Source organism: Chiloscyllium plagiosum, unplaced genomic scaffold, assembly GCF_037043375.1.
Source record: "Chiloscyllium plagiosum isolate Xiang-an unplaced genomic scaffold, Cpla_swu_hap1 HiC_scaffold_13, whole genome shotgun sequence".
NCBI classification, from domain to species: domain Eukaryota; kingdom Metazoa; phylum Chordata; class Chondrichthyes; order Orectolobiformes; family Hemiscylliidae; genus Chiloscyllium; species Chiloscyllium plagiosum.
Genome location: NW_028270151.1, coordinates 15,678,663 through 15,694,956, shown reverse-complemented (window position 1 = coordinate 15,694,956; position 16,294 = coordinate 15,678,663). Strand labels below are relative to the sequence as shown.

At 42.5% G+C, this 16,294-nt stretch overlaps 1 protein-coding gene across 1 annotated transcript in view; it reads right to left on the bottom strand.

Annotated features, from left to right (window-relative positions):
* The window catches only part of LOC122556191 (mediator of RNA polymerase II transcription subunit 12-like protein), a 168,641-nt gene that overhangs the window by 28,577 nt on the left and 123,770 nt on the right, over positions 1 to 16,294 (bottom strand). The window contains exons 26-29 of the mRNA XM_087993931.1: positions 14,204 to 14,290; positions 8,781 to 8,998; positions 6,388 to 6,541; positions 3,302 to 3,379 (exon numbers count right to left, since the gene is read on the bottom strand). Coding sequence (XP_087850057.1) covers positions 3,302 to 3,379; positions 6,388 to 6,541; positions 8,781 to 8,998; positions 14,204 to 14,290 — 537 coding nt within the window. The remainder of the gene's footprint in view (positions 1 to 3,301; positions 3,380 to 6,387; positions 6,542 to 8,780; positions 8,999 to 14,203; positions 14,291 to 16,294) is intronic.

Here is a 16,294-nt window from a genome sequence, read left to right as displayed (position 1 = left end):
TAATGATGCTAAAATCAAATGGTACCCAATGGTTATGTGTGGACTATCGCCAAAGTCAGTGCAGTTCCAAAGACTGATACATATCTGATTTCATGTTTGGAACACTGTGTTGAAAAGCTGGGACAGGAAACTTATACTTCTAAGTTAGACTTGCTCAGAGGATACTGGCAGGTACCTTTGTCAGAAAGAGCAGAGGCAATTTTGGCTTTTGTAACACCGAATGGACTGTATTAGTTAAAAGCCTTGTTATTTGGTATTACAAAATGCACCAGTCACATTTCAGCGACAACCCAATAAGGTAATTGCTGGATTACTGAATTGTGTCGTATACATTGATGGCGTGGTGATTCTTAGTCGCACATGGAAAAGAACATTTACAACATGCATCAGGATTGTTTGATAGACTTCAGAAGGAAGGCTTGGTGATACACCTGGCTAAAAGTGAATTTGCCAAAGCCCAAGTCACCTTCCTGGGCCATCTTATTGAACACGGACAAACGGACCACAGGATGCAAAAACAAACACAATTGGGGAGTTTCCCATACCATTGGCAAAAAGAGCAGTACTCCAGTCCCTGGGATTTTATCGAAAATTTGTACAAATTTTAGCAGTATGGCTGCTTCGCTCATAATTTGCTAAAACAAGGCAAGAAGGTTCAGCAGACTCTCAGGGGCATCTGACAGCCTGAAAGCTGCGTTAACCACTGCCCCAGTATAAGCCACATCTAATTACCCAAAGCCATTCAAGGTGGCTATCGATGCAAGTGATGTGGGTGGTAGTACTGTGCTCTTGAAGGAAGACACTGAGAAGACAGAAAGATCTATCGGGTATTTGTCCAGGAAACTGAACATTCATCAGCAGAAATATCGGACAGTTGAGGAGGAGACTTTGAGCTTGGTGTTGGCATTACAACATTTCGATGTTTATGTTACCAGTAATGTATCTGAGACAATAATATACACTGACCCTATCACATTGAAGTTTGCGGAGAAATTTAAGGACAAACGTGTCTGATTATTGAAATGCAGCTTGTTGTTACAGCCATTCAACTTGAAAATTGTGCATGTGACAGGACAAGAGAACATGATTGCCAATGCACTGTTGGGACCTGAATAAGAAACAGAGGTGTTCTGTGGCAGGAGTAAAACAGACAAACAGAATGTAGCAGTGCATGATTTCATGTTTATAGTCAATGCAACGTATATGTGTGTGTTATACAGTACTAACAGTTTAAAATTAAAATGAAGCCATCTTTGAATATTATTGGCTGGGAAGGGGGGGGGGGGAGGAGGAGGAGAGGAGGAAGGTGTGACGATGCTGCTCCTTTAACAAGGTTAAGTTATCCAGTTATCCTGGTACTTTTTTCAGCAGATCGTAAAAACACAGGTTCTGAAACGTCTGGGCTTGGATGGGTTTTGGGGCCAATCTGATCACACCTAACAGATACTCTCTTAGGCAAAGGGCTTTCAATTTTAAAAGAAAAGGGGTACAATGAAAGGGGAGTGGCCAGTTGTCCTAGCTCAGCTCTTCTTTGGTTTGGTTTGGTTTTTTGGCAGTCTGGCTGTGCACTGAAAGCATTCAGGCAGTTGCGAAGCTGCTGGACCAAAGCAGGTCCATACTGATCCTCCTCTCTCTCTCTCTGACCTCTCTCCTGTAAGACCCTGGATTTGATTTTACCTTTTGTGCCAAGGGGTGTTTATGGGGATTGTTACAAGTATTTGGAACAGCATCATTAAGTTGGGATAATCTGTTGGGCTTTCGGATAGGTTAAGTTATTTGGTATTATGTTCTTTTTTGTTTGTGTTTCATTTGGCAATCTTGTAAATAAATTATATTTTGTTTAAAGCTAAGAGGTTTGACCAGCTGTAACCCTCCTAGAATATCCGTGTAACACCTGCTTAAAACAACTGGCAAAGTTAGGGTCTGGGCTACTTTCTGGAAAGGTTTTGAGCGAGTCTGGCCTGGCCCATGAGAAATATGGGCAGGAACTAACACAATAAAAGTATTTACTTGTTGTATGATGTCTGATTAAGACTAAATTGGAATAGGGAAGATTCTGAAGGAGTGAATTAGTTCCTGATTTCGATATCAGTAGCTGCCGAGATATGTCAATGTGACATGAAATTACCATGGAGCTCAATAACTGAGTAGGTTGAATAGAAAGCTAATTGCTATCAGATCAGGTTTCTACTTGGCACTGATATTTAAAATGTATATAAATAAATACATTTAATATTCAAATGATAAACATTTCATAATATTTAAATAAATAAACAAAATAGCTAAAGAATATTGAATATTTAAAGCAAGGTTCTTTCCAAATGGAGCTGTTTCATTGTCTTTGATGAAGTGCCTGGTGATGAAATATATAAATTGACAGTGTCCAGCTCTCTCATATCTGCCTTTTGAGTTGTAACATCTTCATTTTTAAACAGGGCAGGAATAGGGCCTATTACAGAATGTTGTGAACCAGAATAATGCAAGAGGAAGAAGAAGGTCTGTTTCCGTTCTGTACATCTCTATGACTCTATGGCTCTGTAACTAGTGTCCATAGAAGTTGGTGCACTTACCATGGTTTAAGAAGCCCCTTTACAATGGGCCCTTCTGGTAGAGGTAAGTGTTTCCAGCCGTTTACCCAATTTGTTTTTAAATTCACACATGGGGTTTGGGCATCAATGATTGGCTAGCATTTATTGCCTGTCCCAAGCTGCCTTTAAACTGAGTAGTCTGTTAGGCCAATTCAGAGGGCAGTTTAGAGTCAACCACATTGGCTGTAGGTCTGGAGTCACATGTTGGCCAGACCAGGTGAGGACGGCAGATTTCCTTCCCTGAAGGATATTAGTGAACCAGATGGGTTTTTCCAACAATCGGCAATGCACTCATGGTCATCAGCATATTCTTAATTCTAGATTATTATTGAATTCAAATTCCACCATCTGCCATGATGGGATTCAAACCCAGGTCCCTAGAACATTAGTTGTGTTTCTGGATTAATAGTCTAGCGATTATATTACAAGGCATTCACCTCCCTGTTAACAAGCAGTTGTCTCGGTTAAGAGGGGGTGTTTCAAGTAGTGGGTACTGAACTGCCAGACCGGTTTGTGAAAGGAATCGTGGGTAAAGTCCCGTGCAAGAATGTTCAGTACAGCAGTCAACTGATGAGCTATATATGCAGTGCCTGAATGTTGTGGAAGCAATCTCTAAAACCAACAAATGTAGTGAGAAATATATTTGCAACCTAACATTTCATTCTCAAGGCATTGAGAAACGTCTTCACAGAAATATTTCATCATTCACTCACCAGTGCTTGCTGTGATTGCGCTGCTTGTAACCCTAGTGTTTGCTGACTTTGTTGTTGTTGCTGCTGCTGCTGCTGTATCTGTAACAAGAGGACAAAACATTATTCCTTTCGGACAAAACATTTCAGAATTTAACACCACAGGAGACCATTTGTACCATCTTGCCAAAAGAGGCTGTCTACGTAATCCCAAAATATGACTAAGAATGGCAGGTTCTGGACATCTGAAACATAAACAGAAATTGCTGTAGAAACTCAGCATGCCTGGCAGCATCTTTGGAGAGAAAGCAGATTTCTAGCACCAGCAGTTCTTTGGCATTTTTAATCAAGGTTGGCAGATTTCCGTCCTTGAGGAGAAAGTGAGGTCTGCAGATGCTGGAGATCAAAGTTGAAACTTTATTGCTGGAACAGCACAGCAGGTCAGGCAGCATCCAGGGAACAGGAGATTCGACGTTTCGGGCACAGGCCGAAACGGTCTGGCAGTTCCTGAAGAAGGGCCTGTGCCCGAAACGTCGAATCTCCTGTTCCCTGGATTCTGCCTGACCTGCTGTGCTGTTCCAGCAATAAAGTTTCAACACAGATTTCCGTCCTTAAATGGCATGAGTGAACTAGGTGCACATTTGACAATTGGTTACATGGTTGCCACTGTAGTAGCTTTTAATTCTAAACATTTTACTGAATTCCAGTTTTAGCATGCTGGAATTCACCCTCACATCCACAGAACACCAGTGTGGGTGTCTGGATTACCAGTCCAGAGACATTAGCATTAAGCCACTGTCTCCCTACTCTTTGGCTTAAATCTGCTCCTTTAAAGCTAACTTCTTGCCTAAGGTTCACTGTGGTGGAAGACTCATGACCAAACCATGCCTAATACAGGATAAAATCAATGCTAGTCAGGTTCACAGCTAAAAAGCACTGGCATGCAAGGAATGGCATCATTACAAACTCTGATGATGATATCGATGCATCGACAAAGCTATCACAATGTTGAGTGATACTGGCAGGGAAATTCTCCATGTGATAGACAGTAGAGTCAGCCCAATTCAGACTGACTTCACTCAAGGAAATGTTCAACCTCCTTCACTTGAGAAGGGAAAATAATGATTCTTTTTTAGGAAATCATGGAAGAAAATCTTCAGATTGAAAGGACCCCTTGTTCATGAAGTTAGTTATGCAGCTTAAATGGGTAACAACAGGTGGAGTTGTGAACCATTATAGCCGATGACTTTTGGATTTGGAGATCTTATAGTTCTGATTTTAACTTAATCCAATTCTGCTTTATTGTCAGGTAGGTCAAGTGTTTGCTTTCAAATTAATGGTGTCTGAAATCAGGAGGAATTTTAAAATGGCTGAATAAAATTAAGTTTGGTTGGGGGTGATACTGAACAGTAAATTTAAGTACCCACAGGAAGGCAGAAATTTAAAGGATGTCACACCTTAGAAAATCATTTGCCAAATACATATTATCAAATGCTCTTTGGAATAGCGTAAACCTGTGAAATTCAATTACTAATGGAATAGAAAGTAGAATGTACATAATGACATTTGATATTTGGAGTTTTTAAAAATCGAGAAAAGAGGAATAATGAATGGTCAGCATGATTTCTAAAGTAAATATTTTGCTGGACCAACCTTATTGAATTCCTTGAATGGTAACAGAGAGAGTGCACAATGTTAATGCAATGATGACATTTCTTTGGACCTTCAGATGGCCTCCTATAACATGCAACAATAACAGGCTAATGAATAAACAACAAAAAAAGAAATCGCTAGAAAAGCTCACCAGGTCTGGCAGCATCTGTGGAGAGAAATCAGGGTTAACGTTTCGCGTCCAGTGACACTTCTTCAAAACTGTTCTGGGGAGGGGTCACTGGACCCGAAACATTACCTCTGATTTCTCTGCACAGAGCTGCTGAGCTTTTCCAACAATTTCTGTTGTTGTTTCTGATTTCCAACATCCGCAGTTCTTTCAGTTTTTATGGATTGGTGAATAAGGTTGGAGAAAGCAAAGTCAGGAGTGAGGAACTGAGTGGATTGCCAACTGACTTCAAGACAGAAAGCAGATACTGGGAGTAAAGGGTAGCTGTTCAAGAGTTGCAGAAGGTGGGAAGTGGTGTTCCACAAAGATCAGGAACAACTGCTGCTCATCGACTATATTAATCATTTATAGTACAGTTTCTAAATTTTGCAGAGAAGATAGTCAATATGGAAGAATGCTGCAAAATATTCCAGATTATATTAGTACTCATGCAGAGCGGCAAATATCTGGCAAATGACGTTTAATACCAATAAATGCGAGCCAGCAAATTTGGGTGGGGTGGCACAGTGGCTCAGTGGTTAACACTGCTGTCTAATAACGCCAGGGGCCCAGGTTCGATTCCACCCTCGGGTGACTGTTTATATGCAGTTTGCACATTCTCCCCGTCTCTCTGTGGGTTTCCTCCCACAGTCCAAAGATGTGCAGGTGAAGTGAATTGGCCATGCTAAATTACCCATAGTGTTCAAGGATGCATAGGTTAGGGGCATTAGTCAGAGGTAAACGTGGAGTAGGGTTGAGACTGTGGTGCTGGAAAAGTACAGCACATCAGGCAGCATCTGAGGAGCAGGAGAACCGACGTTTCAGGCATAAGCTGTAGAAGGGGAGGGTTATTCTTCAGAGTGTTGGTGTGGACTTGTTGGGCCAAATGGCTGTAGGGATTCTATGAAATGGGAAAATCATTCATTATTCGTAAGATGTAGGTGAAAGTTAATTTCAGGATCAAAGGACTATACAAAAACACTCATTACTAAAATCTGGGAAAATTACATTTTATCCCATTTTCTGTGCATATTACCGGCTGGAATTTAATATCTGGATGGAAGTGAATAACTTTAATGATGATTCCAACAAAATGGTCTCAGACTGTAGGAAGGAAAGGATCACATGGTTTCAGTGCACTGCTGTTATTCCACTTAGGTAGTTGAAACAAATGCACCTTTTACACTGAATGAACTGCTTTGTTTCATCAAATCAGATTTACAGTATTAATACAGCAGGGCTATTCGAGTTGGCAATGCAGGACTGCACCTTGTACAAGACCAGTTCCCACCTGTAGGAGTCGCTGCTGTCGAAGCTGCTGCTGTCTCTGCCTCATCTGCTCCTGCGAGAGTTGGACTGAACCAAGGTTTGCATGTGGGCCTGATGTCATATGATCAAGTCCAGCAGCCATCAAAGTGCTCTGCTGCAAAGGTTGATGTGAGAGCCTAGGCCAGAAAATATTGCAGATTTGATGATTAATTAATCACTGTAATCAATGATTGGAGTGTAGAACACCCTGGTACGTCCCATTACAGTAGGTGGGTCAGTGCAAAGAAATGAATGGGGCTACACACACTGATATCACTGGAGCGGATTCCCCTGGTCAGGCCATCAAGTGATATACAGATAGATCTTGTCCAATTCCCTTGGTAGGACACCCAAAGAGCTGTTAGGAAAGTCAGTCTTTCACCCTGTACACTGGATTCAACAGAGAGTAAGGCAGGTGGATGGAAAACCAGTATTGCAACTATTTTAGTCAGTTTTGCGTTCAGTCTCTCTGTCAGCAGCCAGAGAAGGACACTTTCTGACCAATCCATTCAGGCGTGTTATGACCCCCCCCCCCCCACCCCGGAGCAAGTGGAACTTGAACCTGGACCTCCTGGCTCAGAGGTGTGAATGCTACCTCACAAGAGCCCTCAGCAGCCAGGGGAATGCCAGTGTGGGGTTTAACTGCATTACACAGTAATCCAATGAGCAAGCTATTGTGGATGGCAATGGTGACTCAGGTTCAATACCAGCCTTCGGCAACCCTTTGTGTGGATTTGCACATTTTCCTTGTGTCTGCGTGGGTTTCCTCCGGGTGCTCCGGTTTCCTCCCACAGTCCAAAGATGTGCAGGCCAGGTGAATTGGCCATGCAAAATTGCCCATAGTGTTAGTTGCATTAGTCAGAGAGAAATGGGTCTGGGTGGGCTACTCTTCAGAGGGTCAGTGTGGACTTGTTGGGCTGAAGGGCCTGTTTCCACACTGTAGGGAATTGAATCTAGTCTAATCAGCAGCAATTTACCCCAAGCTGAGCATACGCGATCTGAATGTTTTCTTCCAAAGATAAAGACAAGTTAACTGGAATGATCATTCTTACTCTCCCTTCATTGAATGTCTATCCAAAGTTGCCACTTAGATAAAGTGCAAGTCAGTTGGATAGAATATTTTTTATTAGATGTTCACAGGATGTGGGTATTAGAACAAAGAAAATTAACAGACCCTTCAAGCCTGAGCTGATCCAAATGTACTGTCTAAACCTATCGGTCAATTCTTAAGCATTTGTATCCCTCTGCTCCCCAACTACTCATGCATCTGTCCAGATGCATTTTAAATGAATCTACCATGCCTGCCTCTACCACCTCTGCTGGCAACGCATTCCAAACGCCCACTACCCTTGTGTGAAGTAGTGATGTCAACATGTATTGACCATCCCTAATGTGCTGCTCTCCATTGAAGTTCCAATTCAGTTGACTATTGAATTCTTTATTTGATTCCCTGGTCTCAATCCCACAGTTTCCACACGTGAGAAGGAAAGGGGAAAGAATGCAGACAGTCATGAGTTCCGGTTTGATAATCCATCAATAACCACATTGATTTGGATCCCATTTCCCAACCTCTGAGAAAAAGAACTGGAAATGATATCACCCACCTTAACAGACCAAGACACACAAATAGAAAGCGGGACAGAACACCAGTGCTTCACCGGAGGCTCACTGATGATGTTACCTAGCATGGTGACAAAACGTCTGAGAATAAACCTACCAGTTCAGCCAACAAACTTACAATCTGAGGGTTTAGAAAAGATTTTCAAGGATGTTGCTGGGGTTGGAGGGTCTGAGCTATTGGGAGAGGCTGAAGCGGCTGGGACCTTTTTCCTGGAGAGTCAGAGGCTGAAGGGTGGTTGATAAACTCTTATAAAATCATGACGGGCATGGTTAGAAGGGATAGGGAAGGTCTTTTTCCCAGGATGGGCGAGTCCAAAACTAGAGGGCATCGGCTTGAGGTGAGAGGGAAAAGATTTTAAAAAGGAGCAGATTTTTCACACAGAAGCTGGTGCGTGTATGGAATGAGCTGCCAGAGGAGTTGGTGGAGGCTGGTACAATTACAACATTTTGGAGGCCATGATATGAAGGTGCTAGTGTTGGACTGGGGTGGACAAAGTCAGATGTCTGCACCTGACAAAGGGACAGTGCTCCGAAAGCTTGTGATTCAAGTAAACCTAGTGAACTATAACCTGATGTCCTGTGACTCCTAACATTTAAAAAGTCATCTGGATGGGTACATGAATAGAAAGGCATAAGTCCAATGCTGGCAAATGAGATGAGATTAATTTAGGATATCTGGTTGGCATGGACAAGTTGGACCGAAGGGTCTATTTACATGCTGTATAACTCACAAATAAACAATGAGAAGGCACTTACCGTTGATTGCCCTGAAGGGTTGGTGGGTAGGGAGAGGCTTGCTGGTGAATGTAACCACTAGGCTGCTGCTGCATTTGTCTGATCCGGTCCACGAGAGCTGGGTTAGAATGAGCAGCCTGGTATGGCCTGGCACTGTAGTTGGGCGACAGCATGCCATTTCCAGCTTGCTGTTGCAAAGGCATCGGCGTACTGTACGCTGTGTACCCATGAGGCAGCGCCTGAATAAACAACCAAGGGTGGATAACCACGTCACTCACTCCAATATAAAGTCTCGACAACTCCATTTCGAGAGATACCAGGGCAGCTACCCGTACGGCCGATCAAATCAACATCTCTATTTCCCCAGCTCTCTCCTCAAATTGTCTCCCTCTCTCCTCCCTCACTCTGGAAGCACAGCATACTCCCATCTAGGAATCTCACCTAAATAGCATGTACTGTGACTGAATCCAGGAACTGAGGGATAGATAGTCATCAGATAACTGACAGCATCACTGCCAGGGGTGACTTCGTGGCTCCAGAGACCCAAACTAATAATCTAAAAATGCAAGTTCAAATCCTACCACAGCAGTGAGAAACTGAAATTCAATCAGCTGAACAAATCTGAAATGAAAGGAAATGCTCATAACAGATGAAACTACGAGAAAATTATTTTTACGATGCATTCACTGGTATTCTGTAGGTATGACATTTTTAAAGCTAAGATAATTCCTTTATTGTTCAAAAAAAAACTAAGGGATATGGTGAGACTGTGGGTAAGTGGAGCCGAGTCCAGAAAATGATTAGCCGTTATCTTATTGAATGGTGGAGTAGGTTTGAGGGGCCAGATGGCCTACTCCTGCTCCTAGTTCATACGTTCTATGAAATCTACCACCAAAACTCGGTCTGGATAATTTGAGAGCCCAGACGCATTATAATGTGGCTGACTTTTAACTGTCCTCCAAACTGGGGCTTGCTGAGAGAATGGGTAAAAACAGTGATCAGCTAAGATCACATTCCAGGAATGAATATAAGGAGGACTGGATCACAGCCTCCGCAGCTTGGCTGTGTACACTTCACAGCAAGGTTTGCTGGATATCTGTCAGGTCTGAGAACTCTGAATCATTTTTCATTCATGTTTATTATTTTCTATTTTAAAAAAAAGTTCTGCCAAAACTTAAAATAAATGAAGGAGGAATAAAAGGCCTGTAGAAATGAACAAGTTTCACCAGCCCAAGAGACTGAAGTTGTGGCTCTTTCCATCCCAGAATGGAAAAGCAAGGCAAAAGGCAGACAGGGAGGAGAGGGGAGGGAGAGGAAGACCTGACAGATAGAAAACAGGAGGGAAGAGCTTTTGTGATTCCTGACCCGTGACACTTGCATAAGTTATTAAAACTCTATTGTATTCTTGACACCAAACAATGTTTGGAACAGGCAGCAGACAGGTTTCTTATCAGCTTTTGTGTGGGACTTCACAGGGACATGAGACATTGCATTCCTTAAAGTTTCCATTTCCTTTTATTAAAACTTGCTGAAAGTCAGTGTAAAATAATACAGTGCAATTCCCATCAGAATGGGCATTAATAACTTGTGTGCAGACTCTGAACCAGAAATAGCTGAGTGAAGATTGTTGAGAAGCTGCTGTTTCCCTCTGAAATAAAATTCAGCACCACTTTAGCACATGTGAAGAACACCACTGCTAAGTATTCTGGCATGGTGCACATTCTTCTTCACTCGTGGGATATCAGCACCACTGACATGGCCAGTATTTATTGCCTCTTCCTAATTGCTCAAGAAAGGAGTGATGAGCCTCCTTCATGAATAACAGCAGTTCTTAATGTACAGATAGTGCTTTGAGGAAGGGAGCTCCAGGATTTTGACCTAGCAAAGGAATTAGAATCTAGGACGATGATGATGTAGCGGTAACATTACTGGACAAGTAATTCTAAATTCCCCATTAATGTTCTGTTGGACATGGGTTTGAGTCCCAAATGTGAATTTAATAAAAATTTGGAACTAAAAGGCTAGCCTAATGGTCATTGTTGATTGATGTGAAAAACAATCTGATTCACTTATGTACTTCTGGGAAGGAGATCTGTCAGCCTCACCCTGCTTGATCGTACTCTAGACCTACAGCAATGTGGTTGACTCTTAACGGTAATTAGTGATGGGCAATAAACATTCACCTCATATAAATGAATAAAACAAATATGACTGGTAGGATAGAATAATAGAATCCCTACATTAGGGAGGCCATTTGGTCCATCTAGTCTGCACTGACCCTCCAAGGGCCAACCCACCCAGACCACTACACTGAAAGACTGAAGCGACTGGGCTTGTATACCCTTGAGTTTCGAAGATTGAGAGGGGATCTGATTGAGACGTATAAGATTATGAAAGGATTGGACACTCTGGCAGTAGGAAACATATTTCCACTGATGGGTGAGTGCCGAACCAGAGGACACAGCTTAAAAATATGGGGTAGACCATTTAGGACAGAGCTCAGGAGAAACTTCTTCACCCAGAGAGTGGTGGCTGTGTGGAATGCTCTGCCCCAGAGGGCTGTGGAGGCCCACTGTCTGGATTCATTTAAGAAGGAGTTGGATAGAGCTCTCAAAGATAGTGGAATCAAGGGTTATGGAGATAAGGCAGGAACAGGATACTGATTAGGAATGATCAGCCATGATTATATTGAATGGCGGTGCAGGCTCGAAGGGCTGAATGGCCTTCTCCTGCACCTATTGTCTATTGTCTATTGACTACCACCCCTCTCCCTATCCTTGTAACTTGGCATTTTCCCAATGGTCAATCCCCTTACCCTGCACATGTTTGGACTGTGGGAGGAAACCAGACCACCCGGAGGAAACCTACACAGATACGGGCAGAATGTGCAAACTTGGTTGCGTGGATTCAGAATTGACTTGCCCATAGATGACAGAGGGAAAGTGGTGCTAGGGTGTTTTACAGGCTGGAGGTCCACGACTAGTGGTGTACTGGGACCTCTGCTGTTTGTGATTTATATAAATGACTTAGATAAAAATGTAAATGGGTAGGTTAGTAAGTTCACAGATAATACAAAGATCGGTGGAGTTGTGGATAGTGTAGATGGTTGTCAAAGGATACAGCAGGATAAAGATCAGTTGCAGATATGGGCAGAAAAATGGCAGACGGAGTTTAATCCATGTTAAGTGTGAGGTGTTGCACTTTGGGAGATTGAACATTAAGGAAAAGTATAGAGTTAACTGGTGAATTGTGTACTAGAGTCAGGATGTCATGTTGCAGTTTTATAAAACATTCGTTAGGCCACAAAGAATATTGTGTTCATTCTAATCATAAGGAAGAATGTGGAGGCTTTGGAGAGGGTGTAGAAGAGGTTTATTAGGATGCTGCCTGGAGTAGAGGGTATGAAGAGAGGCAAGAAAAACTCGGGTTGCTTACACTTGAGCAGCGCAGGCTGAGGGGAGACGTAAACCAAGTCTACAAAATTATGAGATGCATAGATAGGGTTGACGGTCAGAATTGTTTTCCCAGAGTGGAAATGCCTAATACTATTGGGCATGTACTTAAGGTGAGAGGGGAAAGTACAAAGGAGACATTAGGGGCAAGTCCTGTTCTTAACACAGAGTGGTAGGAGTCTGGAACACACTGCTGGGGGAATGGTGGTGGAGGCAAATACAATTGGGGCATTTCAAGGACTTTCAGATAAGCACATGAATATGTACAGAATGGAGGGATGTGGACCAAGGGCAGGCCAAGGGATTAGTTAAAATTGGAGACATGTTCGACACAACACTGTGGGCCAAAAGGTCCATTCCTGTGCTGTACCATTCTATGCTCCACACAGACAGATGCCCAAGGGTGGAATCATATCCAGGTCCCCCGGCGCTGTGAGGGATCACCGCTAACCACTGAGCCACAGTCCACCCTACCAGAGGAGAACTTGCAGATGGTGGTGACCCAAGAGCCTTTGTCCTTCCAGATGGTGTGGCCATCGGTTTGGAAGGTGATGTTGAAGAAACGTTGGTGAATTTCTGCAGTGCATTTTGTAGATGGTGCACACAGCTGTTACTGAGCGTCAGTGGTGGGGGGAGTGGATGTTTAATGCAGTGGAAAAGGTGCATATCAAGCAGGCTATTTCGTACCTAATTCCCACATGGAGAGCAACATGGTGGTTAAATGGTGCTATTTTACATTAAGACCTCCAGCATTAGTGAGAATATTGGTTTGGAAGTAGATTTCATCAAAACATATGCTTTCAATAACCACCACTGATGATAGAGGTGGTGTTGAGGTCTACTAAAACAAGTCAAGAGCAGTTTATGCAAATAAATAAATGAATTTTTTTATACATCACCACCAAGAAACAAGAAAAACTTCCATTTTCCACTAACGATTTTATAGATTGAGTCAGTGAAGCCTTGGACCATCTGCTTTACATTTGGAAAGGAATCTTCGATGAATTACAAAAAGCTCAGAATAGGTCACTGATTATTTAAGTTACAATATCCAATAAATACCCACTTTTACCATTGCATGTATGATATGAATCATATCACACCATAGTTGGCCATTCATGATGCCTGAGAAAGAGTTGTCCAACAATGCATTCAGACCCTTTCTGTAATGTGGCACCCAGAACTATACACCAGCTGAAGACAAAGTGTCTTATAGAAGTTTCCCTTGCTCTTGTATTCTGTGTGCGAGTACTGCCCAGGAGACAGCATGCTTTATTAACTGCACTCTTCAACTGTTCTGCTATCTTTGGTGATCTGTGCATATATAAACCCAGGTGCCTCTGTTCCTGCACTCCCTTTAGAATTGCATCTCTTATCTTATAGGTGTCTGTTCATGCTCTTCCTACCAAAATGTATCGCTTCACACTGCTCTGCATCGAATTCATCTGCACCCCATCTGCACATTCTACCAACTTGCCTGCTCTTCTAAATCTAAATCATTCTCATCACAGTTTACAATGCTTCCAAATTTAGTACCATCTGCAATCTTTGATACTTTCCCCTGTATTGAAAAATCTAGATCATTAATGCACATCTGAAAAGCAAATGTCCTAGGTTGATTCCTAGTAAGTCCACCATAATCCAGCCTAAAAAGTCTCCATTAACCATTACTGCAAGAAGATACATTTATTGAACTGCATTCTGAAACACACAAGATCTCCAACCTTTCTGAAGTAAATCGGATACTGGCACATCATTTAGATTGTGGTCTTTACTCTAAGCAATGCTCTGAAGGGAATGTTGGTAACATGTTTAATCTAAAGTGAGGGGAGGATATCGAAATCCACTCGAGAGACAGCTGGATTCTCCTGCGTATAGGAGGAATGATGATGTGGAAGTGGACAGTTCTTTTGAATTTGTGGAAAATGGATGGTTTTGATGTTCCTGAGACAATTATGTTCCAGTCAGAATTCTGGTCCCTGAAGTGCCTACCTGTGATTGCTGCATACCCGGGTACTGCGGAAGTTGGGTTGTACGACCCTGCTGGGCATAGAGACCGCTCTGCTCGACTGATTGTGCCTGGATGAAACCATATCAGAAGGTTAAAGATGTCTTCCTCGTCATGTCAAGGACTACGCCATCTGCTGGCCACCCCCTCATACAGAACAGGCTGCAGTGCAACATACAGCAGGAAGGAAACATCCAACTCATTGTTTTTTCTGGACCGCTAGCTCTCAATAAATATTTTTCTCCTGAAGAAAGGTCGTGCGTTAACAGACTGTGCCATAATGAAGAAAAATGTCACAATTGTTCCAAATGTGAAATAAAACACAATTCTTTTGTCCCATTTATCTGGCAAGATCTAACACAACTCAAATATTTAAAAATGTGTAGTTATTAACAGATGGCCTAAAATTGCCTGATTTGTTTGCCTTATGTGCTGAGGAGGATTGAGGATATTTGGGCCAGTTTTATGTAATCACTTCAAAGTATTAATTTGTTTAGTTGGTGAAAAAGAATCTTCAATGACTAACAGTAAATTGCCTTCGCCAAGTTGAAGCAATGATTTTTCCATCATCTCCCTAGGGAACAGGATAGCCAGTTATCTACAAACGTTCCTCTGTATCCCTTCAGTTGAGGTTCTTCCTCTTCTGTTCTAAACCACAGGCCATTAAATAAAACAAACTAGCTAGTCAGAACATTTTTTGAAATGTGAACATTTATTAACCTCAAAAAAAAAGAAAAAATTCTTACTGCTTAAAATTTGGCAGCTACAGAACATTTCTCATAACTGATTCACTTTGACGGGACAGTATCTCATTTGGGTGGCTCTGAAGGATGAATATCAAAGTTGGATCTATAGGATCTGCAATATTCCCAATAACATTTCTGTTTTATTTTTCCCAATTAGGTGAGGGAAAGATGTGGGATAACATGCTAAGATGTAGGCAGATCTCTTGTCCAAGTGGGTATTCTTCACCTTCATGAATCAAGGCAGTGAACACTGATAACTATTACCACAGAAGACATAATACCTGGCACTAATCCTGCCACTGATCTCATTTTATATTTCACTTTCATCCTTTGGAACCTAACTGGAGCTCCCATCACTGTGTACCCAGTGAAGCCAATGCAGGACAGATTGGGAATTCAGTCTGAAATTCTCCCAAGTCCACACAGTGGATGATGCCTTTATTGGCTGGGGCGTTGACAACCAACGGCTAAAGATAGGATTAGTGTGCATAGGGATTGTGATTTCTCCAGGGTCAACGGAAGTGGTGCAGGTAGTACACAAGCTCCTCGTTCATCTCCAGAAGTTCTACGTGTACAGCCACTGCTAAACATGCTGCTGGGTGGCTGAATACCCAGCTGTGAGGAATGTCAGTCAGCTCTTGAAACAAGCACTTGAAAGAAAAGGAGGCTGTGCTGCTCTGGAGGTCAGTGCAAGGGGTCTAGCTCCCATGACCTGACTGCAGCACCGAAGGACTCACAATGGACTGGAGGTTAATGAATGTATGTCAAATCCCACCTCAACAATAACTTGACATGATGTTCAAAGCACCACACCAAACCCCCTTCAGCAATCTCAAGCTATTGTGATTTATGGCTATCATTCATTAATGGCTCCACCTCACTCTTAGGCTTTCCGCACTCTCTTAGTAACACTCATACTTCCAGCTGACACTCTCCTTCCTATTCAATCCAACATGGTTGCTTGACAGCACAACTCTCATGATTGATGGGAGGAGGATGCAACAGGCCACCCTGGACTTAGAAACACACTCCTGGAGAACTATCCCTGAGTATTCCAGGCAGCAAAGCTAATGTTTGAGTGGGCAGGTGATGTGAAACAAGAGCAAAGTAGGGTGAATGCTGGCAATCTGAAATACGGTCAAAAAGTGCTGGAGAAACTCAGCAGGTCTGGCAGCATCTGTGCAAAGAGAAACAGGGTTAACATGTCAAGTCTGGTATGACCTCTCTTTGTAACTCATCTTTAGAACGGAAGGAATTTTGTTAGACTTTAAATATTTAATGGTGTTTCTCACTCCACAGTCTTTGCCAGACCAGCCTAGTTTTTCTTGC